This window comes from Bos mutus, unplaced genomic scaffold (assembly GCF_027580195.1).
Source record: "Bos mutus isolate GX-2022 unplaced genomic scaffold, NWIPB_WYAK_1.1 CTG219, whole genome shotgun sequence".
Classification (NCBI taxonomy): domain Eukaryota; kingdom Metazoa; phylum Chordata; class Mammalia; order Artiodactyla; family Bovidae; genus Bos; species Bos mutus.
In genome coordinates this window covers 30576-58298 of record NW_027219646.1, presented here as the reverse complement: position 1 = coordinate 58298, position 27723 = coordinate 30576, and the positions used below count along the sequence as shown (strand labels likewise).

General features: G+C 38.3%; 2 protein-coding genes across 2 annotated transcripts; both read left to right on the top strand.

Annotated features, from left to right (window-relative positions):
• The first annotated feature begins 2425 nt into the window (after positions 1-2425).
• On the top strand, positions 2426-3355 carry LOC102269277 (olfactory receptor 5W2-like). The gene has a single exon (XM_014479270.2). It carries the CDS (start codon positions 2426-2428, stop codon positions 3353-3355), a length of 930 nt encoding a protein of 309 aa, XP_014334756.2.
• Positions 3356-20298: 16943 nt separating this feature from the next.
• Positions 20299-21243, top strand: LOC102269560 (olfactory receptor 5W2-like). Its single transcript, XM_070366855.1, has one exon. It carries the CDS (start codon positions 20299-20301, stop codon positions 21241-21243), a length of 945 nt encoding a protein of 314 aa, XP_070222956.1.
• The last annotated feature ends 6480 nt before the right edge of the window (positions 21244-27723 follow it).

Here is a 27723-nt window from a genome sequence, read left to right as displayed (position 1 = left end):
TTTGGTAATGAGGGCTGTCTTGAAAGGGATTGACAGGAATGTTTATAGTGTCATTAGTCATATCAGCTGAAAAGTAGAAACAAGCTAGTGTTCATCCTTCTGAAAAATGGATTGCCAAAGTGTATTATATCCATAACATGAAATGCTATTCAGCCACATAATGAAACAAAATTCTAACACATGTAACAACATGGATGAAACTTGAAAATATTTTACTGAAGAAAATAAACCTAACAGAAAGCGCTCACACACACACACACACAGCATGATTCTCTTTTTTACAAAGGCCAATAGTAGGAAACCACATAGAATCAAAAAGAAGATTAGCAGTTGCCAGGCTTGAGAGGAAGGAAAGGAGAGTGAGAGCTAGAAGGTGTAGATTTCTTCGTGGGCTGATGAAGATGTTCAGGAAGTAGATAGTAGTAAAAAGTGAACAAACTTGAAAGTGCACTAAAAATCAAAGAACTGTATACATTAGAAGGATGATTTTATGATGCAGGATTACACTTCAAGATACAAGAAAATATGACCAAAGTGTAATATTCCAACATGAGGCAGTGAAGGGGAATATTTCAAAAACACAATGAACAATCAAAAAGGGTTGGATGAAGGAGGATCTTTTAGAATTTCACTAAGTTTCCTCTTTGACTAGAGAAGGAGGAGACAGTTTCCGGGTAGCTGACACACACCATACAAATCACTTGCAGTATCCTTCCTTCCATAGAGCAATTTGGACACAATAATGAAGCACAAAAACTCCTCTTCTGCTAAGCTGTTTCTGAATTCACAGGGGAATGTTGTGGTGGTTGTTCTGTTTCAAAGTCTGTCTGACTCTTGGCAGCCTCAGGGATGGCAGCGCACCAGGCTCCTCTCTCCTCCACTATCTCCCAGAGTTTGCTCAAATTAACATCCATTGAGTCAGTAATGCTATCTAGCCATGTCTTCCTCTGCCAGGGGAATATACGGAAGCAGAAATATAATTAATGAAGTGTTTGAATAACACTAAAGCCTGAGGGCCATAGCACAGGGATTTAAATCCCAACATACCTGGTGAAATAAAAGACCAAATGCTCATTACTGTTCAGCTACCCAAGACCTGCTCCTTCCAGGCACGTTTCCAGATCCTAACTGAAGAAAAATAAGAGAAAATATTTAAATTGGGAGGAAAATAAGAGTTTGTAAGTGAAGGACTTTATGCCTACATACTCACTAAAATCTGCATTTAATGGCAGAAATACCATGTTCTTCACAAAATTGGAAGAATCTGTCTGAACTTGTTAACATTCATAATGTAATTTTATTTTCCTGCTGGATCACATAAAAGTCTTTGCTCCTTTTTTCAATGAGCAACTGTACATGAATTTAAAGTGTATTTTGTTTTATAGAAACAAAACAATTAAGGTGTGCTTTGTTTCACAGTATGCATACCACAATTAAAAACAAAAACATGTACAAATTCTCCTCCATGTTGACCACGTACTTTATTAACTTAGGTCTAAAGAAAAAGTCCATTGCTTTCACTTACATTAAGATATATACACAGGCATACACACAAACACAGCAGAGAGAGCAAGGTCTTTGCATTTTAGAAGGGTTTATTGTCCCTCATCTAATTTACATTCAATTAAACTGAAAGTCATTTAAAATCTAAAGTGATGCAAATATATGTGGCACATTCTGTTGTTTTCACTTCCTTTTAGCTCTTTTCTTCCACTGGTCAAGAGAGTCACCTAGACGGTCACCTCTCCACAAAGAGGTAACGAGCGTTATGGGAAAGCAATAGCAAATTTCTAGGAACAGGTCAGTAATAACTTATTTCGTGTCTCACCAGATGCTAAGCAGAAGATAAGCTAAGACCAGTAACATAATGATTTTTATTATTACTAGTCAGTGATGTACTCACTGTTTATGGAACTAAGAAGAACATTCTTAAACCAGTCATGTCTTTTTGAGAGACAAAAAATAGTGATCATTTTTTTTTTTTTTTTGGACTCAAGTGAATATTTTTAAACCCAGAGAAAGCTCAGTCCGAAGTCTTGAATCTGGTCTTGATAACACTGGCGTGTCTTCCATGTGGTTTTAAAGAATTGAAGAAAGGTAAAATCATCCAGCTCTTCTCTCTGATATAAGAAAAATAAGGCTCAGAGAAGAATTTGTAGAAAGTAGCAACCTCATGAATGGCATCTAGATTCACTTGAAACGTTCTCAAAGGTCTTCCTCATATGCCTTTTATTATTGCGGAATAGAGAGTTATGCGTCTTTGAAGAGTAGGTACAAGACTGGATTATTTTCTAAGTATAAAAAGGCAATTAAGGGAAAAAAATGCTCTTCCTTATGATTTTTTTTTTGATGTGCAGAAGCATTAAACATGCATATGTGATTTTCTTGATAACTTTCTCAAAAATTTGCACAAGATCTAAGAAGAATGGAAAGAGAGAATTGCTCCTCCTTGACTGAATTCATTTTCTTGGGAATTACTGATAACACTGAGAACAAAGTGATCCTATTTACAATGTTTCTACCTGTTTATCTCATTAATCTTCTGGCAAATCTCGGAATGATCACCCTGATTAGGATGGATCCCCAGCTGCACACACCCATGTACTTTTTCCTCAGCCACCTCTCCTTCTGTGACCTCTGCTATTCCACAGCCATCGGCCCTAAGATGCTGGTGGACCTATTTTCCAAGAACAAATCAATCCCCTCCTATGGCTGCGCTCTGCAATTCTTGGTTCTCTGTACCTTTGTAGATTCTGAGTGTCTCCTGCTGGCAGTGATGGCTTATGACCGGTACAAGGCCATCAGCAGCCCCTTGCTCTATGCAGTCAGCATGTCCAGCGGGGTGTGCTCCCTGCTCGTGGCTGGGGTTTACCTGGTGGGAATGATAGATGGTTTGATAAACACGACATTAGCATTCCGTTTATGCTTCTGTGGGTCAAATGAGATTAACCACTTTTTTTGTGATGTTCCTCCTCTCCTGTTGATATCTTGCTCAGACACACAGCTCAATGAGTTAGTGATATTCATGATTTTTGGCTTTATTGAATTAAGCTCCATTTCAGGAGTCCTTGTCTCTTATTGTTATATCATCCTATCAGTCTTGAAGATCCACTCTGCTGAAGGGAGGTTCAAAGCTTTCTCCACCTGCACCTCCCACCTAACTGCTGTGGCCATTTTCCAGGGAACTCTGCTCTTCATGTATTTCAGGCCGAGTTCATCCTACTCTCTAGATGAAGACAAAATGACCTCATTGTTTTACACCCTCGTGATTCCCATGTTAAACCCTCTGATTTACAGCCTAAGGAACAAGGATGTAAAACAGGCCCTGGAAAAATTGAAAAATAAATGGTTTTAGTTATTTGTATTAGGCATTTGTGTACACATATGCATTCATATATATATATTGTTTACTGTTTTACTAAAATTAAATGATAGGATACATGAGAATAATAATTTCTCAAATTCTTAAGGTGATATTTGTTTTAAATCCTAACTTTGTTTCCCCACACATCTCCTGTTTCATTATGTTTTAAGGATTTATATGTGTGTGTGTGTGTGCGTATAGCACTTTGACTATGTGAAAAACTTTTCTGTCTTTTTCATTGTAGTAATTTTTGTTCAGTGTTTAATTAAAACATTGTTTTCAATTACACTAAGATTTATTGTGCATTTGCTCAGTGATCTTTGAGCCTGTAGCCTTTTTATATATTATTGTAGATCTTATAGTTTCTGCACTACGGAAGTTAGTACTAAAAACAAATTTAAAAAAACAGTCAAGTAATTCATAATTGGCCTCAAATTCATCATGACATAAACATAAAGGGCTATAATTTCAAAACAAAAATATCTAAAACTATTCAAAAAGATACTTTGGATAGAGATATTCAGTCAAATCTTAAAAAGATTCAATCTGGGAAATGAAAAGTTTGTAGTCAGAGAATCTGACAGTTATTCAGATCTTAAAGTGGCATTACTGACTCAATGGATATGAGTTTAAGTAAACTCCAGGCATTGGTGACAGACAGGGAGGCCTGGCATGCTGCAGTCCATGGGGTCACAAAGAGGTGGACACAACTGAGTGACTGAACTGAGTGTACATGTCTATGTCTTTTAGAAGTCATGTTTTCTACAACATGGAAGAACTGTGAGGTCATGTGTTAAGTGAAATATTAATAGAGAGGAAGACAAGTACTATATGATCTCACAAATATGTAGAATCTAAAAGGTCAAATTCAGAAACTCCCTGACAGACCAGTGATTAGAACTCAGTGCTTTCACTAACTGGGTCCAGTTTGATCCCTGATCAGGGAACTAAGATCCCAGCAAGCTGAGTGCTATAGTCAAAAAAAAAAAAAAAAGATGTGAGTGAGTTGAATGTTGCTAGGACCCTTACCTCTTGTAAGGGATATTCGTGATATTGGTAAAAGTGTATACACTTTGTTATTTGATGAATAATTTAGGGGAATCTAAATGTATACGGTATATCTAGTTTCATCCACCTCATTAGAACTGATTCAAATGTATTCTTTTTAATGGCTGAGTAATACATTTGAATCAGTTCTAATGAGGTGGATGAAACTGGAGCCTATTATACAGAGTGAAGTAAGCCAGAAAGAAAAACACCAATACAGTACACTAATGCATATATATGGAATTTAGAAGGATGGTAACAATAACCCTGTGTACGAGACAGCAAAAGAGACACTGATGTATAGAACAGTCTTATGGACTCTGTAGGAGAGGGAGAGGGTGGGAAGATTTGGGAGAATGGCATTGAAACATGTATAATATCATGTATGAAACTAGTTGCCAGTCCAGGTTCGATGCACGATACTGGATGCTTGGGGCTGGTGCACTGGGACGACCCAGTGGGATGGTATGGTGAGGGAGGAGGGAGGAGGGTTCAGGATGGGGAATACATGTATACCTGTGGCAGATTCATTTCAATATTTGGCAAAACTAATACTATTTTGTAAAGTTTAAAAATAAAATAAAATTAAAAAAAAAAAAAACTAAAAAAATAAAAAAAATAAATAATGTATATGGTATATCTAGTTAACAATAATAGAAAATTGAGAAATTATCAAAAAAAAAAAAAAAGTAGACCTTAACTGTCCTCACTATACACACACCCAAAATGGTAACACTGTGAGATGAAGCTTGTGTTAATCAACCTTATTGTGGTAATCATTTCACAATGTACACATATATCACATTGTGTACTTATAATTAAACATGGTATTAGCCAATTACATTTGAATCAGTTCAGTTCATTTGAGTCACTCAGTCGTGTCTGACTCTTTGCAACTCTTTGCACACCAGGCCTCCCTGTCCATCACCGGCTCCCAGAGTCCACCCAAACTCATGTCCATCTAGTCGGTGATGCCATCCAGCCAACTCATCCTCTGTTGTCCCTTTCTTCTCCTGCCCCTAATCCCTCTCAGCATCAGAGTCTTTTCCAAAGAGTCAACTCTTTGCATCAGGTGGCCAAAGTATTGGTGTTTCAGCTTCAACATCAGTCCTTCCAATGAACATGCAGGACTGATCTCCTTATGATGGACTGATTGGATCTCCTTGCAGTCCAAGGGACTCTCAAGAGTCTTCTCCAAAACCACAGTACAAAAGCATTAATTCTTCGGCACTCAGCTTTCTTCACAGTCCAATTCTCACATCCATACATGACCACTGGAAAAACCATAGCCTTGACTAGATGGACCTTTGTTGGCAAAGTAATATCTCTGCTTTTGAGTATTCTGTCTAGGTTGGTCATAACTTTGCTTCCAAGGAGTAAGCGTCTTTTAATTTCATGGCTGCAATCACCATCTGGAGTGATTTTGGAGCCCAAAAAAATAAAGTCTGACACTGTTTCCACTGTTTCCCCATCTATTTGCCATGAAGTGATGGGACCAGATGCCATGATCTTAGTTTTCTGAATGTTGAGCTTTAAGCCAACTTTTTCACTCTCCTCTTTCACGTTCATCAAGAGGCTCTTTAGTTCCTCTTCACTTTCTGCCATAAGGGTGGTGTCATGTGCATATCTAAGGTTATTGATATTTCTCCTGGCAATCTTGATTCCAGCTTATGCTTCTTCCAGCTCAGCGTTTCTCATGATGTACTCTGCATATAAGTTAAAGTTATATAAAAATAAGATGTCTAAAGATTAGATTTTAAAGACATATAGAACAGCTGTCTAATTGTTAAAGTACAATATTGTGCTGTTGTTATCAACTACCAATTCTTCTGCACTTCTTCCAAGATAATTTCTTTCCTTCCTCCTCATCTTCAACCCTGGTTAAATGCCCACTTCTCTATGGTTTACAAACAATCACTTTTAAGGCATTACTTTATATCACCTGTTTGTGAGCATTCTTTGCTAAAGAACTAGCATTCCATCCTTGTTAACCAAGCACTGAATTTTGCCTGGGATATAAAATAAATAAACATGAATTTACCTAAAAACAGTAGGCAACATTTTTTGACTATTGACTAGCCCTGTGGCTCAGAGGTTAAAGCATCTGCCCACAATGCAGGAGACCTGAGTTCGATCCCTGGGTCGGGAAAATCCCCTGGAGAAGGAAATGGCAACCCACTCCAGTATTCTTGCCTGGAGAATCCCATGGACAAAGGAGCCTGGTGGGCTACAGTCCACGGGGTTGCAAAGAGTCGGACACGACTGAGAGACTTCACTTCATTATGTCTCAATAACACAAAATTAACTGAAGATTTGTTAAGTATCTTAACACACACATACACATAGACACATATCTCACAACAGTGTATACATATTGTATGTATATACACAACAGTTTTTTGGAAGGTGCATAAAATTGTAATGGACACTAAGATAATATTCTTATAAAGACACATGTATTTGTTAATTGCACTACAAGTAAGAAGCTATAACACCTTAATATTTGACTATTACATCTGACTTTGATATGGCTTCCTGAAGGCTAAAATACTGAATCAGTTTGCTGATAAAGCTAGGCTACAATCCAATCATATATTTGAAATATCATAAACTACTGAAGAACACTCTTATTTACACATTAAAATTGCAAAGTTAAAAGCCTCAGATGGTCTTAAATTTTCCAGCTGCCATTGTAAAATGTCCTTACATAAAAATATTTCAGAATGAAAAAATAAAGCCTATGAAATTCCTTCGTCTTTCATGGTGGTATTTGTAAACACTACGGCATGTTAAGAAGAGTTCTCATGGTAAAAACACCATAAGATAGCTATGCTATATTATAAAAGGTTTATAGGTTTCTATTTCTGGTATATTTTATTAATTTATTCAAACTTCTTTTGAACTGTTGCTTATGAGGAGTAACATGGCAGAAAACATTGACTGGAACATATTAAAGTCAGATAAAATATGGTGTCAATGAGTGAGTGAAAGACATTCAGTCGTGTCTGACTCATTGCCACCTCATGGACTAAACAGTCCATGGAATTCTCCAGGCCAAAATACTGGAGTGGGTAACCGTTCCCTTCTCCAGGGGATCTTCCCAACCCAGGGATCAAACCCAGGGCTCCCGCACTGCAGGTGAATTCTTTACCAGCTGAGCCACAAGGGAAGCCCATGGTTTCAATATTCTGCCATTAATTATTGGTTTACTAATATAGTATGTTAACACTCTGTCTATCTCAATAGTCTTCATTCTTTTCCCATTTAATCTTTCAACACCACATTCTTCTCACACAACCAGTGCAGTGTGTGATGGTAAATATCAATATCCAAATGCAATTTATCAATGAGTGTGTCATGTGTTAATATTATAGTCATATATCTTGACCTCTTCCTTCATCCTTGCCACTGAAATAAAGAAGTGTAAATATGGCAAAATCAATGTTAGATATGGGTAAATGTCTAACATAGAGGACAGATAGAGGCATACTAATTATGGGTTGCACAAGTATATCCATTATAAATTGTGAAGTAATAATGTTCAGTACACCAGTAAATAGGAGGTTCTGTGTTATAGCCAGAGGCAGCAACGTTTAACCTCCCTGGACATCTCTCTCTTTAGTTAGAAACATGCTATGGCCCAGACAGCAAGTCCACTCTAAATTTAACACATCACTCTTCCTTTCTATCCCTCAGGTTCCCTGAAGTTAAATAGAGGCTTCAGCTAGATTATCTCTAAGGTCCTTTCCAGCTGGTACAATCTGTCTGTATAAAACATGATTCTACTTCTGTATAAATTCACCCCCAGTATTGGAAAGGACTTGAAAATTACAAAAAAGAGAAAAAGAATCACTTGATATTCAAACAAGAAATTGTTTGATATGTGTAGTCTGTTTAACCCAAAGTAGTGGTGACACAAAGCCATCTAAGTAGTATAAGTTTCAGAAGGGCAAACATTTTCAAATGTGACCCTATTGTGTATTCTGTTATTCAGATTCAGAAACTCATACTCATCCCCAAAGTGGATATCCAACTATTTAGCACTGAAGTAAATAAAACTTAAATAAAATGTTAGAAATTGTATCATGCAAGGAGGAGATCAAACCAGTCAATCCTCAAGGAAATCAGTCCTGAATGTTCATTGGAAGGACTGATGCTGAAGCTGAAACTCCAATACCACCTGATGTGAAGAACTGACTCATTGAAAAAGACCCTGATGCTGGGAAAGGTTGAAGACAGGAGGAAAAGGGGACGACAGAGGATGAGATGTTTTGATGGCATCACCAATTTGATGAAGGTGAGTTTGAGCAAGCTCCGAGTCGGTGATGGACAGTGAAGCCTGGCATGCTGCAGTCCATGGGGTCGCAAAGGGTAGGACACGACTGAGCGACTGAACTGACTGACTGACCAAATGGCAAAGTGTAACCAAGTGCAGTATCTGAGGATGTGAATCAGCCGTGGCTTTTACACATTGACAATAGATTGAGAATTGCCACCTCACTTAGTAAACACCATGACAGTCTCTTATTACCATAGCTGGACATAAATGTTCGAGAACCCCAAATACCTTTCCTAGAATTATGCCCAAGAGTGAAGAATGAATACATCCCCTGAAATACATGTACAGAAATATTCATCATTGGGTTATTTGAAATCATGTAAAAATGGGACCAGTTCAAATTTGTTTCAGCACATTAGATCATGACTTGACAAACTTTTCTTTGAAGTATTTGTGTGCATATTAAGTGGCTTCGGTTGTGTCTGACTCTTTGTGACGCCATGGACTGTAACCCACCAGGCTCCTCTGTCCATGGGATCCTCCAGGCAAGAATACTAGAGTGGGTTGCTATGACCTCCTCCAGGGAATATTCCCAGCCCAGGGATCAAACTTGTGTCTCTTATGTCTCCTGCATTGGCAGCTGGGTTATTTACCACTAGCACCACCTGGGAAGCCCTTGAAATATTTAATAGTGTATATTTTAGGATTTTAGGCCATAAATATTAGTCACAACTAAACAGTCCATAATATATGAATAAATGGTATGCCCCAGCTCTAATAAAACATTATGAGTCAGGTTCACTGACCCTTGATAAGCAATGTTATCACAGTCTGTGTGTAATAAAACTATACAACAATGAGAATGAATGAATGACTTCTGTATATGATAATGTAGAAAAATTTCACAAATAAAATATCGACAAAAAAACCCAGACATAAAAGAGCAAAAGCTCTATGATTTCACTACTGTATACTTCAAAAATATACAAACTACCATATCACATTGCACATCATTTCTGGTGGCTGTGTGGAGAATTTCTGGGAATCTAGCAATGTGCCTTTTTTTCTGGTTTTGGGTGTAGGAATCTTTCCATTTTTGAAAGTTTCCTTGCAGTATACATTTTTAGATTAAAATTTTCTATATTTATGAATGCATTCATGCTAAGTTGCTTCAGACATGTCTGACTCTATGTGACCCTATGGACTGTAGCCTGCCCAATTTCTCTGTCCAAGGAATTCTCCAGGCAAGAATACTGGAGTGGGTGGCCACATCCTTCTCAAGGGGATCTTCACAACCCATGGTTTGAACCATACTCTCTTATGACTCCTGCATTGGTAGGAGGATTCTTTACCACTAGAGCCACCTGGGAAACCCTTCTATGTGTATCAGTTCAGTCGCTCAGTCATGTCCAACTCTTTGTGGCCCCATGGACTGCAGCATGCCAGGCCTCCCTGTCCATCACCAACTCCCAGAGTTTACCCAAACTCATGTACATTGAGTCGCTGATGTTATCCAACCATCTCATCCTCTGTCATCCCCTTCTCCTATGACCCAAAATCTTTCCCAGCATCAGAGTCTTTTCCAATGAGTCAACTCTTTGCATGAGGTGGCCAAAATATTGGAGTTTCAGCTTCAACATCAGTCCTTCCAATGAACACTCAGGACCAATCTCCTTTAGGATGGACTGGTTGGATTCCCTTGCAGTCCAGGGGACTCTCAAGAGTCTTCTCCAACACCACAGTACAAAAGCATCAATTCTTTGGCACTCAGCTTTCTTTATAGTTCAACTCTCCCATTAATACAGCACCACTAGAAAAACCATAGCCTTGACTAGACGGACCTTTGTTGGCAAAGGAATGTCTCTGCTTTTGAATATGCTAAGTTGGTCATAACTTTTCTCCAAGGAGTAAGCATCTTTTAATTTCATGGCTGCAATCCCCATCTGCAGTGATTTTGGAGCCCAAAAAAATAAAGTCTGACACTGTTTCCACTGTTTCCCCATCAATTTCCCAAGAAGTGATAGGACCAGATGCCATGATCTTCGTTTTCTGTATGTTGAGCTTTAAGCCAACTTTTTCACTCTCCTCTTTCACTTTCATCGAGAGGCTCTTTAGTTCTTCTTCACTTTCTGCCATAAGGGTGGTGTCATCTGCATATCTGAGGTTATTGATATTTCTCCCGGCAATCTTCATTCCAGCTTGTGCTTCTTCCAGCCCAGCATTTCTCATGACGTACTCTGTATATAAGTTAAATAAGCAGGGTGATGATATACACCCTTAACATACTCCTTTTCCTATTTGGAACCAGTCTGTTGTTCCATGTCCAGTTCTAACTGTTGCTTCCTGACCTGCATATGAGCTTCTCAAGAAGCAGATCAGGTGGTCTGGTATTCCCATCTCTTTCAGAATTTTCCACAGTTTATTGTGATCCACACAGTCACAGGCTTTGGCATAGTCAATAAAACAGAAATATATGTTTTTCTGGAACTCTCTTGCTTTTTTGATGATCCAAGGGATGTTGGCAATTTGATCTCTTGTTCTTCTGCCTTTTCTAAACCTAGAAAATGCCTTTTTAATGTGTATATTATACTCTAAAAATGGCTTTCCATAAACACAGTACATTCACTATGAGATTGTAGAAGACTGTTAATTTTTATTTTTAAAATGAAAAGTTTCTTGTACACGTGTTCATTATATATTTATGAAATTGATATAGTGCATACTGTCTAGAGTTTCTCAATGTGTTATTAATCTTTATGTTACTAAAACTGCTGCCTTGCTTGTAGAACAGCACTGTCTTTATACAACCACTGGCTCTCCTAGTCTTTCTCAGAGCAAGAGAGAGCTACAATGTACTTCAGTTCAGAACCATGCAATGCATTTTATATCATTATAGATTTGGGGACCAGAAAACTACATTCTGAAGAAGATCTTGATCTGGGTAGTATTTGCCTACACAGAATTGCTTTAGTGTCACCAAGGCACCAGGGAAACTCTAAGTATAGATTTTTTTTTTCACTTGCTTATATCTGAGGAATATGTTTTCTCCTTAAGATAAGCTTTTAAGCTATTTAAGATCTTCATTTTTAATGAAACACAAATCCCATTGTGAGATATATCAGGTTATCCAGCTTGTAATAATAATGCAGCTACCCAAATTCAGGTTTCAGTTGTTGAGTGGGAGTAGATCAAAATGATGCTAGTCCTCATGGTTTTGAGGAGCAGCCCTGTTAAAAAGCTATAGCAAGGTTCTGACAGAACAAAATGTAACTCAAGGGATTTTTATACCCTGTAAGGAATGGAAGTAACTGAGGGAGAAATTACAAAAGATAGGAATAGAATTAGGTGATCAAGGACAATTCTATATACACTGTATGTGTAACAGAGAAGCAAATGATGATAGTAAAATTCTTTTGAAACAAGCTTATCACCTTCTGGATTTTAGTGGGGAACTATTAAAAATTAGTTGTGGTTTAAGCTTTGCAGAGTGAAAAAGTTGGCTTAAAGCTCAACATTCACAAAACTAAGATCATGGCATCCAGTCCCATCACTTCATGGCAAATAGATGTGGAAACAGTGGAAACAGTGTCAGACTTTCTTTTTGGGACCTCCAAAATCACTGCAGATGGTGATAGCACCCATGAAATTAAAAGACACTTACTCCTTGGAAGGAAAGTTATGACCAACCTAGACAGCATATTCAAAAGCAGAAACATTCCTTTGACAACAAAGGTCCATCTAGTCAAGGTTATAATTCTTCCAGTGGTCATCTATGGGTGTGAGAGTTGGACTGTGAAGAAAGCTGAGCGCCGAAGAATTGATGCTTTTGTACTGTGGTGTTGGAGAAGACTCTTCAGAGTCCCTTGGACTGCAAGGAGATCCAATCAGTTCATCCTAAAGGAGATCAGTCCTGGGTGTTCATTGGAAGGACTGATGCTGAAGCTTAAACTCCAATACTTTGGCCACCTCATGAGAAGAGTTGACTCATTGGAAAAGACCCTGATGCTAGGAGGGATTGGGGGCAGGAGGAGAAGGGGACGACAGAGACTGAGATGGCTGGATGGCATCACTGACTCAGTGGACATGAGTTTGAGTGAACTCCAGGAGTTAGTGATGGACAGGAAGGCTTGGCGTGCTGCAATTCATGTAGTCACAAAGAGTCGGACACAACTGAGTGACTGAACTGAACTGAAGCTTTGCCTCAACAATATGTCCACAGGAGTACTGGTCATATTTTAGTATTGGGATCTAAAGAGAAGCCAAAAGCAAAGGAGAAAAGGAAAGATATAAGCATCTGAATGCAGAGTTCCAAAGAATATCAAGAAGAGATAAAACAGCCTTCCTTGTTGATCAATGCAAAGAAATAGTAGAAGACAACAGAATCAGAAAGACTAGTGATCTCTTCAAGAAAATTAGAGATACCAAGGGAATATTTCATGCAAAGATGGGCTTGATAAAAGACAGAAATGGTATGGACCTAACAGAAGCAGATTTATTAAGAAAAGGTGGCAAGTATACACAGAAGAACTGTACAAAAAAGATCTTCATGACCCAGATAATCACGATGATGTGATCACTGACCTAGAGCCAGACATCCTGGAATGTGAAGTCAATTAGGCCTTAGAAAGCATCAATAAGAACAAAGCTAGTGGAGGTGATGGAATTCCAGTTGAGCTATTTCAAATCCTGAAAGATGATGCTGTGAAAGTGCTGCACTCAATATGCCAGCAAATTTGGAAAATGCAGCAGTGGCCACAGGACTGGAAAAGGTCAGTTTTCATTCCAATCCCAAAGAAAGGCAATGCCAAAGAATGCTCAAACTATTGCACAATCTCACTCATCACACACTAGTAAAGTAATGCTCAAAATTCTCCAAGCCAGGCTTCAGCAGTACGTGATCCATGACTTCCAGATGTTCAAACTGGTTTTAGAGAAGGCAGAGGAACCAGAGACCAAATTGCCAACATCTGCTGGATCACAGAAAAAGCAAGAGAGTTCCAGAAAAACATCTGTTTCTGCTTTATTGACTATGCCAAAGGCTTTGACTGTGTGGATCACAATAAACTGTGGAAAATTCTGAAAGAGATGGGAATACCAGACCATCTGACCTGCCTCTTGAGAAACCTGTATGCAGGTCAGGAAGAAACAATTAGAATTGGACATGGAACAACAGACTGGTTCCAAATAGGAAAAGTAGTACATCAAGGCTGGTATTGTCACCCTGCTTATTTAACTTATATGCAGAGTATATCATGAGAATGCTGGACTGGAAGAAGCACAAGCTGGAGTCAAGATTGCTGGGAGAAATATCAATAACCTCAGATATGCAGATGACACCACCCTCATGGCAGAAAGTGAAGAAGAACTAAAAAGCCTCTTGATGAAAGTGAAAGAGGAGAATGAAAAAGTTGGCTTAAAGCTCAACATACAGAAAACTAAGATCATGGCATCTAGTCCCATCATTTCATGGGAAATTGATGGGGAAACAGTGGAAACAGTGTCAGACTTTACTTTTCTGGGCTCTAAAATCATTGCAGACGGTGATTGCAGCCGTGAAATTAAAAGACGCTTACTCCTTGGAAGGAAAGTTATGATCTACCTAGATAGCATATTCAAAAGCAGAGACATTCCTTTGCCAACAAAGGTCCGTCTAGTCAAGGCTATGGTTTTTCCAGTGGTCATGCATGGATATGAGAGTTGGACTGTGAAGAAAGCTGAGCTCTAAAGAATTGATGCTTTTGTACTGTGGTGTTGGAGAAGACTCTTGAGATTCCCTTGGACTACAAGGAGATCCAACCATTCTATTCTAAAGAGATCAGACCTGGGGGTTCTTTCGAAGGAGTGATGCTGAAGCTTAAACTCCAGTACTTTGGCTACTTCATGCAAAGAGTTGACTCACTGGAAAAACTCTGATGCTGGGAGGGATTGGAGGCAGGAGGAGAAGGGGACGACAGAGGATGAGATGGCTGGGTGACATCACCGACTTGATGGATGTGAGTTTGAGTGAACTCCGGGTGTTAGTGATGGACAGGGAGGTCTGGTGTGTGCAATTCATGGGGTTGCAAAGAGTCGGACACGACTGAGTGACTGAACTGAATTGAATGATTATGTAACAACAACGTATCTTGCTTAAGGACATGTTTCTACTTCTTAACAAGAACCTTCTGACTAATCTTGCTGTTTTAAAACCTATGTTGTGGGAGTGGGTCTGGTAATACCTTTCTATTTCTAGTTTTATTTTTTAATTTTTATTATTATTTTAATTTATTATTATTTTATTATTATTATTATTATTTTTACTTTACAATATTGTATTGGTTTTGCCATACATCAACATGCATCCACCATGGGTGTACACATGTTCCCCATCCTGAACCCCCTTCCCCCTCCCTCTCCATACCATCCCTCTGGGTCATCCCAGTGCACCAGCCCCAAGCTTCCTGTATCCTGCATCGAACCTGGACTGGTGATTCATTTCTTATATGATATTATACATGTTTTTTGTTAATTTAAGATGTATGTTGGGGGAATGGGTTTGGTAAAAGTATATAAGGGATTGTTAAAACTAGTGAGTGGGACACTCTCCACCCCCTTCTGATGCCTATGTCAGAAGCTTTCTCTGTCTTTTTGCACTGTAATAAAACTTCTGCCACACAAAAGCTCTGCGTGATCAAGCCTTGTCCCTGGTCCTGAAGCTAAATCTTCTTTGGAGATCACAACTCCGAAATTGTTCACTGTAAGCTATCAGTATGAGATTGAAGGATGGGAATAAGCTGATGTTTGGTTTTGAAGGCTGCCTAGAAAGGCAAAGTTGACATAAATGTTAAAACATCATTATTCATAATAGATTAAGAGTAGAGACAAGCCAACATCCATCTGTCTGAAGAATGGATCAATAAAATGTGTTGTATCTATAAAATGCAATATTGTAGTGCCATTTAATGAAACGAAATTCCAATGCATTCAGCGACTTGATTTAACCTTAGACATTTAACTGAAGAAAAGAAATCTGACAGGAGAAACACACACATAGACACACATTATTTCATGATTCTTTTTACGTGAGATGGCCAGAATATGCAATTACTTAGACTCAGAAAGCAGACTAGTGGTTGCCAGAGCTGGGGAGGGAAGAAGAGGTAGTGACAGACACTAGCATGAGTGTCTCATTGACGCAAATGTTCCAGAAGGAGATAATGGTGATGGGTGAGCAACCTTGAAAATATATTTAAACCCAAAGAACTAGTTATATGAAAATGCATATATATTTATATATATGTAACATTTAAATAAAAATAAATATGATCAAAGTGTAGTAATACCTCCACATGAGGTAGTTTCAGAGAATGCTTCAAAAACACAATGAACAATCCAAAGAATTTGGAAAAGAAGGATCTATTTTATTTCTGACTAAAGAAGGAGAATATTTATGAAGGTGTCAACTACGAATTAGCACTTGACAAAAATCTTTGCCAACAACTGAACAACAACAAGGGTGTTTGCCATCTGCTTGTGTGGAGACTGAACCCTGTGCTGCAGCAGCTGCTGGTCTGTGACACCCCCGAGGGAATTCAGGGTGCAGAGGGAGGCACTCTGTGCCCCAGGGAAACTGGTGGAACTTGGTCTTTAGATGTTAGATATTTTCTTTTTGAGGGCTCCAAAATCACTGCAGATGGTGACTGCAGCCATGAAATTAAAAGACGTTTACTCCTTGGAAGAAAAGTTATGACCAACCTAGAGAGCATATTGAAAAGCAGAGACATTACTTTGCCAACAAAGGTCTATCTAGTCAAGGCTATGGTTTTTCCAATGGTCATGTATGGATGTGAGAGTTGGACTGTGAAGAAAGCTGAGCACCGAAGAATTGATACTTTTGAACTGTGGTGTTGGAGAAGACTCTTGAGAGTCCCTTGGACTGCAAGGAGATCCAACCAGTCCATTCTGAAGGAGATCAGCCCTGGGATTTCTTTGGAAGGAATGATGCAAAGCTGAAACTCCAGTACTTTGGCCACCTCATGGGAAGAGTTGACTCATTGGAAAAGACCCTGATGCTGGGAGGGATTGGGGGCAGGAGGAGAAGGGGACAACAGAGGATGAGGTGGCTGGATGGCATCACGGACTCAGTGGACATGAGTTTGAGTGAACTCTGGGAGTTGGTGATGGACAGGGAGGCCTGGCATGCTGCGTTTCATGGGATTGCAAAGAGTCGGACACGACTGAGCGACTGAACTGAACCGAACTGATTTTCAGAAACTGATTTTATGATCCTAATCCTTGCATCCCTTAATATCTAGAAAAATCACTAAATCCCTTCACGAGACATTAGCTCCTTGTAACCAGCAGAAAACCATTTGTAAAATAAGCATTTGATTGCATAGAACTCTCCCTTCATCAAAATTTCATATATTGACCTTCTCCCAGTGCCTCTTTGGAGAAATCTCTCAGAGCTACCTGAGATGCTGTCTCCCAGGCTGCAGTCCTCATTTTTCCCCCAATAAAATTTAACTCACAACTCTCAAGTTTTGCACCTTTTTGACCAGATAGAGCGTAACTGTGGGGAACACCTTACGTTTTTTGCAGTCTTCTTCATACCATAGATTAACTTGGTGACAATATTGAAGCATAAAAGTTCAGACTTTGCCCAGTTATTTCTGAATTCACAGGGGGATACACAGAAGCAGAAATAAATGTAATGATGTATTTGCATATTGTCAAAACCTAGACACACTAGCAGAGGGATTTAAGTCCCAGTGTGCCTGGTAAAATAAAAGTCTATCTGCTTATTCAGCTACCCAAGACCTGCTCATCTCAGGTAAGGTTTCCAGGTAATGATTTCAAGACTCTAGAACAAATAGCTACTGTTTTGGGAAAATAAATTTGTAAGTAAAGTATTTTATGCCTGCTGCTGCTGCTGCTGCTGCTGCTGTTATGTTGCTCAGTCATGTCCAACTCTGCAACCCCATGAACTGCAGCATGCCAGGCCTCCCTGTCCATCACTAACACCTGGAGTTCACTCTAGCTCACATCCATCGAGTCGGTGATGCCATCCTTCCAACTCATCCTCTGTCATCCCCTTCTCCTCCTGCCCCCAATCCCTCCCAGCATCAGAGTCTTTTCCAATGAGTCAACTCTTCGCATCAGGTGGCCAAAGTATTGGAGTTTCAGCTTTAGCATCAGTCCTTCCAATGAACATTCAGGACTGATCTCCTTTAGGATGGACTGGTTGGATCTCCTTGCAGTCCAAGGGACTCTCAAGAGTCTTCTCCAACACCACAGTTCAAAAGCTGTGGTGTTTTTGATCAGTGAGCACTGATCAATTCTTCAGTGCTCAGCTTTCTTCACAGTCCAACTCTCGCATCCATACTTGACCCCTGGAAAAACCATAGCCTTGACTACATGGACCTTTGTTGGCAAAGTAATGTCTCTGCTTTACAATATGCTATCTAGATTGGTCATAACTTTCCTTCCAAGGTTAGTCATACCTTTTCTTCCAAGGCACAATTTTTAATTTCATGGCTGTAGTCACCATCTGCAGTGATTTTGAAGCCTAAGAGGACTTAAATGCATCATCAATTCTCTTTAGTGCAGATATCTTGTTTTTGCCTCTCTAATAAGAGAGGAAATTATGAGTCATAAAAAGCTTTAACACCTGAGTCAATCTTTGTTCTAAAAAGATATAGTGCAGGTGTAAAACAAGTACATTTCCCCACTTTTCATTTATAACGTTTGTTAGTTGAATCCAAGTATTCCCACAAACTACATCAAATCATTGCACTCATCAAAATGAATTGATTTTAGGTACTGATTATTTAAATCTGTTGGCTTTTCATGCATTGCTTTGACATTTCTTCATATACTTTTATTACTGGAAATATTCCTAAATGACATGAGGAAGGTGAATATTTCAAAAAAGAAGGAAACAAAAAGAATAATAGGAAGATGTAAATTACTAAGTTGGGAAATCTTGTAATTCATCAGATCTCTGCTTTGACTAGGTAAGGAGAGTTTAGATTCAGTGTAACTGTGCAGCTTAAAATAAACATAATCTGTATTTTTCATACTGTCAGATCAATATGTTGACAATAGTGAAGAAATAAAGCTTAATTTTTGCAAAGGTTGTTACTGTTTTCATGGGGGAAAATACAAAGCAGAAAATATAATTAACCAAATGTTAGCAAACACTGAGCCAGAGGATGGACGCTTCAGAGACTTAAGTCCTAAATGCTACCTGGCAAAATAAAAGGTTAGCTGTTTATTTTTTAGACATCAGTAGCAAGGACAGAAAGACCTGCTTATTCCAGGTATGTTCTTGAATCTCCAGATGTAAGAATATAGGAGAAAAACAGCATTTAAAAATGAGAGATTTATCAATTAATTACTTATGCCTACCAATTCAATATAATAAACTCATGAGTTTAAAAGTCAGAAAATATTATCTTCTCAGAACTGGAAGAATCTGTCTCTAGCATCTATAAAATGATTGTTTAATTAGTTACTTTTAATTTAGATTCACGGAAAGCCTTTACTCTTTGTCACTGGGGAAGCATATACATACTTTTTAAAATTTTATTTAAAAAATAATATAGTCAGAACACTATAAATAGCAATATTTGCAAACTTAACTCCATGTAAATCATATGCCAATATATACTTAAAGAAAATCTGTCACCAATATGCTAATTCTTATATCAACAGAGACGTGCATACATGCAGACATGACACATGCAAATACATACACACAAGGAGGACACTGTACATATCAGAAGTGTTTATTATACCTCATCTCATTTTCTTTTTAATATAAAAGTCAATTAAAATCAAAGAGACACAAATGCGTGTGTTAAATTCTGTTGTTTTCACTTCTTTGTATCGTTTTTCTTTGGCTGGTCAAGGGATCCATCCTCTGATCCTCTGGCACCAGGGCGAAGCAGAGATCAGTGATGAGAATTGTGACAAAGGAGCAACATGTTTCTATAGTAAAGGCCAATAATGCTTATTTTATGTCTACCAAATGCTGAAGGTAACTTAGACCAGGACAGTAACATAATTTTCATTATGAATAGTTGCTGATATGCTCTAGAATGTATAGAAAATCATTTCAAACCAACATTATCTGAGCTGTATTTTGAGAAACATAACAATGGTAACAAATTTTTGTGCCCAAATGACTATTTCCAGAGATGGAAAATGCTTAATCCTATAACTGACAGCCAGGTTTCAAACACTGGTGTTTCTTCTATGGTATTTTGAACATAAAATAAGACATTAATTCTTCCAATTATACCTCCAGAGATAAGAAGGCAAAAACCTAGGAAAATGAAAAACTCATAGAGTTTTATATACATCATAATGACATGCAGACTTAGATAAAACTTTTTCAATGTGTAATATAGTGTTTTGTTGTTGTTGTTGTTTGTTTTTATTTTTCCAGGTAGGTAAAAATGTTCCTTCAAAAAGTAAGTACATTATTGGGTAATTTTCTGAGTATAAAATGACAGTTACACAAAGAGACTGTGCTCTCCTTTACAGATATTCTGCAGATGTCCATACATTTATCTATACTTTTCCTGATCATTTTGTCAAAAATTTAGATAAGAAAAATTAAAGAATGGAGAAAGAAAATTGCTCCTCTGTGACTGAATTCATTTTCTTGGGGATTACCAGTGATTTGGAAGTGAAAGTGACCTTATTTGCCATGTTGCTAGTTGTTTATCTCATTAATCTTCTGGGAAATCTTGGAATGATAATTTTGATTAGAATGGATCCCCAGCTGCAAACGCCAATGTACTTTTTCCTCAGCCACCTCTCTTTCTGTGACCTCTGCTATTCCACAGCAATTGGGCCCAAGATGCTGGTTGACCTTTTGGCCAAGAACAAACCAATCCCCTTCTATGGCTGTGCCCTACAGTTCTTGGTTGCCTGTACCTTTGCAGATTCTGAGTGTCTCCTGCTGGCAGTGATGGCCTATGATCGATACAAGGCCATCAGCAGCCCCTTGCTCTATGCGCTCAGCATGTCCAGTGGGGTGTGCTCCCTGCTCGTGGCTGGGGTTTACCTTGTGGGAATGACAGATGCTTTGATCCACACGACATTAGCATTCCACTTATGCTTTTGTGGGTCAAATGAGATTAACCACTTCTTCTGTGACTTACCTCCACTCTACCTTCTTTCCTGCTCTGATACACAAGTCAATGAATTGACAGTATTTATTGTTTTTGGTGTTATTGAATTGAGCTCAATTTCAGGAGTTCTTATCTCTTACTGTTATATCATCCTTGCAGTCTCAAAGATCCATTCTGCAGAGGGGAGGTTCAAAGCTTTCTCTACCTGCGCCTCCCACCTAACTGCTGTGGCAATTTTCCAGGGAACTATGCTTTTTATGTACTTTAGGCCAAGTTCAATCTACTCTTTAGATCAAGACAAAATGACCTCATTGTTTTACACCGTTATGATTCCCATGTTAAATCCCCTGATTTATAGCCTACGTAACAAGGATGTGAAAAATGCCCTAGGAAAACTAAAAAATAAAAGATGGTTTCAAAGATTTATATAACACATATACACACACATATAGTAGTTATTATTTTTGCAAAATTATATGGTATGATACACGAGAAATATAATTTTATCAAATTATTTAATAAATGAGTATCTATACTAAAGCTCAGCCATAGGAAATTGTTGCAGTTTTCAAAACTTGTCATGCTTCATTATATGTCTTGACCTTATCTATGAAACTCTGTGTAAAACTTCCTGGCTCTTCAAATTCTATCATACTTTTTCTGTGTATCCATTCATTCAAACATTATTATTTTAAGTGTATTAATATTTAGCAACTATTTAATTCTTCTTTGTCTGCCTCTAAGTGCTTTACATTTCTTTAAAAACCCATTAGTTTGTATAAAAATGGACGTTATAATCTAGATGAATAAAGAAACATTTACTAACTAACCACACATACAATTCATAGTAAAGTTTAAGACTTTCATTAATTAAAAAAAAAAAAAGTAGGGTCAAAAATCTAGGAACAAATGTCAAAACATAGTGTGCAGAATAAAGGTTTTCTTGAATGGAGATATTAATTGTCAGATCCAAAAATTTGGGAAGGAAATTATTCTAGGAAGATAATTTGATACTTATAGAGGTCTTGAGTTGGGTGAGATGGCTGGATGGCATCACTGACTCGATGGACATGAGTTTGAGTAAACTCCGGGAGTTGGTGATGGACAGGGAGGCCTGGTGTGCTGCAATTCATGCGGTTGCAAAGAGTCGGACATGACTGAGTGACTGAACTGAACTGTATGGGTGTGAGAGTTGGACCATAAAGAAGGCTGAGCGCTGAAGAACTGATGCTTTTGAACTGTGGTGTTGGAGAAGATGCTTGAGAGTCCCTTGGACAGCAAGGAGATCAAACCAGTCAATCCTAAAGGAAATCAATCCTGAAAATTCACTGGAAGGACTGATGCTGAAACTGAAGCTGAAGTTCTAGTACTTTGGCCACCTGATGCACAGAGATGACTCATTAGAAAAGACCCTAATACTGGGAAAGATTGAGAGCAGGAGGAGAAGGGGACGACAGAGGATGAGATGGTTGGATGGCATCACCAACTCAATGGGCATGAGTTTGAGCAAACTCCGAGAGATGGTGAAGAACAGGGAAGCCTGGTGTGCTGCAGTCTGTGGGGTCACAAAGAGTCAGACACGACTGAGTGACTGAACAACAACAACAACATAACTTTTCAGGGGATTCCCAGTAGCTCAGTGCTAAACAATCTGCCTGCCAATGCAAGAGATGCAGGAGAGTTGGATTTAACCCTTAGGTCAGGTAGATCCTCTGGAATAGGAAATGGCAACTTGATCCAATATTCTTGCTTGGAAAGTTCCATGTACTGAGGAGCCTGGCAGGCTGTGGTCCCTGGGGTCACAAAGAATTGGATGCAACTGAACACACAGACACATACATACACACACCTTTTTAGAATTAAGAAATCCAAAACTGAAAGCAATTTACAGTGCTTTGGTAAATTGCATAGATTTCTTTAATAATTAGCTATCAACTCCTCCCCTTCTTAGCTCTGATTAAATGTTCCTTTTTATAGTTCACAAACAACCATTTTCTTTAATAGTGTCCTGTTTGTGAAATCATGGCCTACAGTATGAGATTGTGAACAATCTTTGCTCAAGGATTCTATATTCTGTCTGTATTATCCAAAGGACTTACCTAATGTTTGGGACACAAATGGAGAAGGAAAGAGAGAGAGAGAATTAAGTAAAGAAAAAGGAAGGAATAAAAAGAGTAGATAACATTTGTGAGTGTTTATTAGACATAAATAATTAACAAAATAAAAATTAACTGAAGATATGGTGTGTGGCTTGAATACATATATATAATAAATTTTAAGAAAGAATATAAAATGGTTGTGAATACCAGGGTACTGATTTATAAAGAAGATACATATCACACTAGAAGTAAAGAGCATTCATCTGGATACATTCTTAATATGTATCTATTTTGTTGGTTTCTGCTCTAGAATCTGATGCTAAAGCACTGAATCAACATGTCTAAACAATACATATATTTGAAGAAGCATGTAAAATTCATGCACTTATTTATTACAGTTGCAAAAGTTAAAAAAACCACTGTTTCTTAGATCTTCTAGCTATCATTGTAGAGTGTCTTTGTGCAAAAACATTTCATAATGAAATTAAAGCCCAAGAAGGTTCTCTGGCTACCACAGGGGGCATTTGTGAGACATTGACCTCTTATACAGAATCATACTGGAAAGAACTTATGAAGAGGTTTTTGTTTTTGTTTTTGTTTTTAAATAAAAGACTTCAGGGGTTTTCACCTGTGCTATGTTTTCTCAATTTACACACAATATTTTAAAACTATTATTTATCAGCAGAAACATGGTAGAAATCATTTTTTGAGATATATTGTCCAAGAAAAATGGAGTGTTCGTGGATTGTTGCTAATTTAGAGAATATAAATGTGTAATCTGGTTAGGTAATTTCTCTCTATTTGACTACCCTGTATCAGTTCAGTTCAGTTCAGTCACTCAGTCATGTCCGACTCTTTGCGACCCCATGAATCGCAGCACGCCAGGCCTCCTTGTCCAACACCAACTCCCGGAGTTAACTCAGACTCACGTCCATCGAGTCAGTGATGCCATCCAGCCATATCATCCTCTGTCCTCCTCTTCTCCTCCTGCCCTCAATCTTTCCCAGCATCGTGGTCTTTTCAAATGAGTCAACTCTTCGCATGACGTGGCCAAAGTACTGGAGTTTCAGCTTTAGCATCATTCCTTCCAAAGAAATCCCAGGGCTGATCTCCTTCAGAATGGACTGGTTGGATCTCCTTGCAGTCCAAGGGACTCTCAAGAGTCTTCTCCAACACCACAGTTCAAAAGCATCAATTCTTTGGTGCTCAGCTTTCTTCACAGTCCAACTCTCACATGCATACATGACCACAGGAAAAACCATAGCCTTGATTAGACGGACCTTTGTTGGCAAAGTAATGTCTCTGCTTTTGAATATGCTATCTAGGTTGAACATAACTTTCTTTCCAAAGAGTAAGTGCCTTTTAATTTCATGGCTGCAGACACCATCTGCAGTGATTTTGGAGCCCCAAAAAATAAAGTCAGGGCATCTAAAGATTCATTTGATATACAAACTGGCTGTTATGAGATCTAGTGGATGTGAACTAAAGGTAAGAATATTTTAAGTCCTATAAATGGAATTATAAAATTAAAATTGACTTATTCAATTGTCTGAGGACCTCCCACCTCAATTTACCAGTATCTCCCTGGAAGGAACTTGTACACATAGATATACCTCAGCTTTTGTGACTATCCTAGGGATATGGTAAAGAATCTGCCTGGAATATAGGAGACCTTGGTTTGATCCCTGTGTCATAAAGATCCCTTGGAGAAGGGAATGGCTACCCACTTCAGTATTCTTGCCTGGAGAATTCCGTGGACATAGATGCCTGGTGGGTTACAGTCCAAGAGGTCACAAAGAGTCTGACATGACTGAGTGACTAACACTTTAAGGGTTGACATGTCTCCAGATCATCTGACTCTGACAGTAAGACCTTCATTCAAGAATGTCACAGAAAATTTAAACCATATCAAACACTTTCCCAACCACAACAGTATAAAACTAGAAATCAGTTAGAGAAATAAGTTTAAAAATTTGCAAATGTATGGAGATTAAACATATCCCTGAACAACCAGTAGTTCAGAGAAGAAATCAAAAAAGAATTAAAAAATATACTGAGACAAATGGAAATAGAAAAATATAATGCCAAAAATTAGAGTACAATAACAAATTACAAAAAACACAGCTTTAAGAGAAAAGTTTGCAGTGAAAAAATGCTTACATTAAGAAGAAGAAGAAAAAAAAAAAGCTAGACCTTTTATACCCCAAGGAACTAGAAAAGTAGAACACGCTAAGTCAAAAGTTAGTAATAGAAAAGAAAAAACAAAGATCAGAGTTAAAACAAATGAAATAGAAAAAGTCAATCAACATAAAGGCTGTACTTATGAAAAGGTAAGCAAAATGGAGGAAAAAATAGCTAAATTTATCAAGAATAAGGGAGAAGTCTCAAATAAATAGTACTATAAATGGCAGAAGGGATATGACCCTTGATACTACACAAAAACCAAGGATCATAAGAAACTACTATGAACAATATACATCCCTCCCCCCCCAAACAAAAAAAAACAAATGACTTAGAAGAAATTGTTTAATTCCTAGAGCGTAACACCCTACAAAGACTGAACGATGAAAAATAAAAAAATCCAAATAGACAAATTACTAATAAGGAGATTGAATCAGTTATCCAAAGCTCCCAAAAAGATAAGTCCAGGACCACAAGGCTTCACTGGTGAATTCTAACATTTGAAGAATTAATAATTTTTAAACTTTTCAAAAAAAAAAAAAAATAGAACCATAGGCAGTACTTCCAAACTCACTTTATGAATCCAGCATTACCTTGATCTCAATACCAGACAAAACACAACAAGTAATGAAAATAAAGGGTGAATATTCTGACGAACATAAATATCAGAAAACCAAATTCAAAACTGCATTGAAAAGATCATACACTATGATCAAGTGTTATTTATTCCAAGCATGCAAAGACAGTTCAACGTGTGCAAATTGAATAATGTGATATACCACATTAACAAACACAAGTATAAGGAATATAATCATATCAATAAATGCAGAAAACAAATGACAAAATTCAAACTTTTTTTCATGATTAAATTCTCAGCAAACCAGCTAGAGAGGAAACCTATCTCAACATAAATAAAGGGCATATGTGACAAACTCCACTTACATCACATTAAATAATGAAAAGGTAAAATCTTTCCCTCAAAGATAAGGAACAAGACAAGAATTTAAGTGCTCCTCAAAAGAGTGAAACCCTAAGAGATCTGATATCCCTGGAAACAGAGAAGTGCCTGATGGAAAAAGTGATTTTGGAAAAGAATCATAATGAAGTAACCAAGGACAAACTCCAACGTTCAAATCTGTGACTAGAGAAGTAGATAATGGTAGTAAAGCTCTTGAGTGACACAAACACCCTCAGTTTCACTTCAGTTCAGTCGCTCAGTTGTGTCCGATTCTTTGCGACCCCATGAACCACAGCACACCAGGGCTCCCTGTCCATCGCCAACCCCAGAGTTTACCCAAACCAATGTCCATTGAGTTGGTGATGCCATCCAACCATCTCATCCTCTGGCGTCCCCTTCTCCTCCTGCCCTCAATCTTTCCCAGCATCAGAGTCTTTTCAAATGAGTCAGCTCTTCACATCAGATGGCCAAAGGATTTGAGTTTCAGCTTCAACATCAGTCCTTCCAATGAATGCCCAGGACTGATCTCCTTTAGGATGGACTGGTTGGATCTCCTTGCAGACCAAGAGACTCTCAAGAGTCTTCTCCAACACCACACCTCAAAAGCATCAATTCTTTGGTGCTCAGCTTTCTTTATAGTCCAACTCTCACATCGATACACGACTACAGGAAAAACCATAGCCTTGACTAGATGGACCTTTGTTGGCAAAGTAATGTCTCTGTTTTTAATATGCTGTCTAGGTTGGCCATAACTTTCCTTCCAAGGAGTAAGCATCTTTTAATTTCACGGCTGCAATCACCATCTGCAGTGATTTTGGAGCCCAAAAAATTTAAGTCAGCCACTGTTTCCACTGTTTTCGTATCTAATTCCATGAAGTGATGGGACCAGATGCCATGATTTTCGTCTTCTGAATGGTGAGCTTTAAGCCAACTTTTTCACTCTCCTCTTTCACTTTCACCAAGAGACTCTTTAGTTCTTCAGTTTCTGCCATAAGGGTGGTGTCATCTGCATATCTGAGGTTATTGATATTTCTCCCAGCAATCTTGATTTCAGCTTGTGCTTCCTCCAGCCCAGCATTTCTCATTATGTACTCTGCATATAAGTTAAATAAACAGGGTGACAATATACAGCCTTGACGTACTCCTTTTCCTATTTGGAACCAGTCTGTTGTTCCATGTCCAGTTCTAACTGTTGCTTCCTGACCTGCATACAGGTTTCTCAAGAGGCAGGTCCAGTGGTCTGCATTCCCATCTCCTTCAGAATTTTCCACAGTTTGTTGTGATCCACACAAAGACTTTGGCATAGTCAATAAAGCATAAATAGATGTTTTTCTGGAACTCTCTTGCTTTTTCGATGATCCAGCGGATGTTGGCAATTTGATCTCTTGTTCCTCTGCCTTTTCTAAAACCAGCTTGAACATCTGGAAGTTCACGGTTCAGGTATTGTTGAAGCCTGACTTGGAGAATTTTGAATAAACTCTTCAGAATTTCTGAAATCTGTATTAGCTTAGAAAGGGCAAGATCTCTAAATTGAACATGACCAGTGTTAATAAGGGAGAAGGCAATGGCACCCCACTCCAGTACTGTTGCCTGGAAAATCCCATGGATGGAGGAGCCTGGTAGGCTGCAGTCCATGGGGTCGCTAAGAGTCAGACACGACTGAGCGACTTCAC

Bases quoted from the DNA above. Each gene is read 5' to 3' on its own strand.
- LOC102269277 (XM_014479270.2), top strand. From the start codon at position 2,426: ATGGAAAGAGAGAATTGCTCCTCCTTGACTGAATTCATTTTCTTGGGA.
- LOC102269560 (XM_070366855.1), top strand. From the start codon at position 20,299: ATGGAGAAAGAAAATTGCTCCTCTGTGACTGAATTCATTTTCTTGGGG.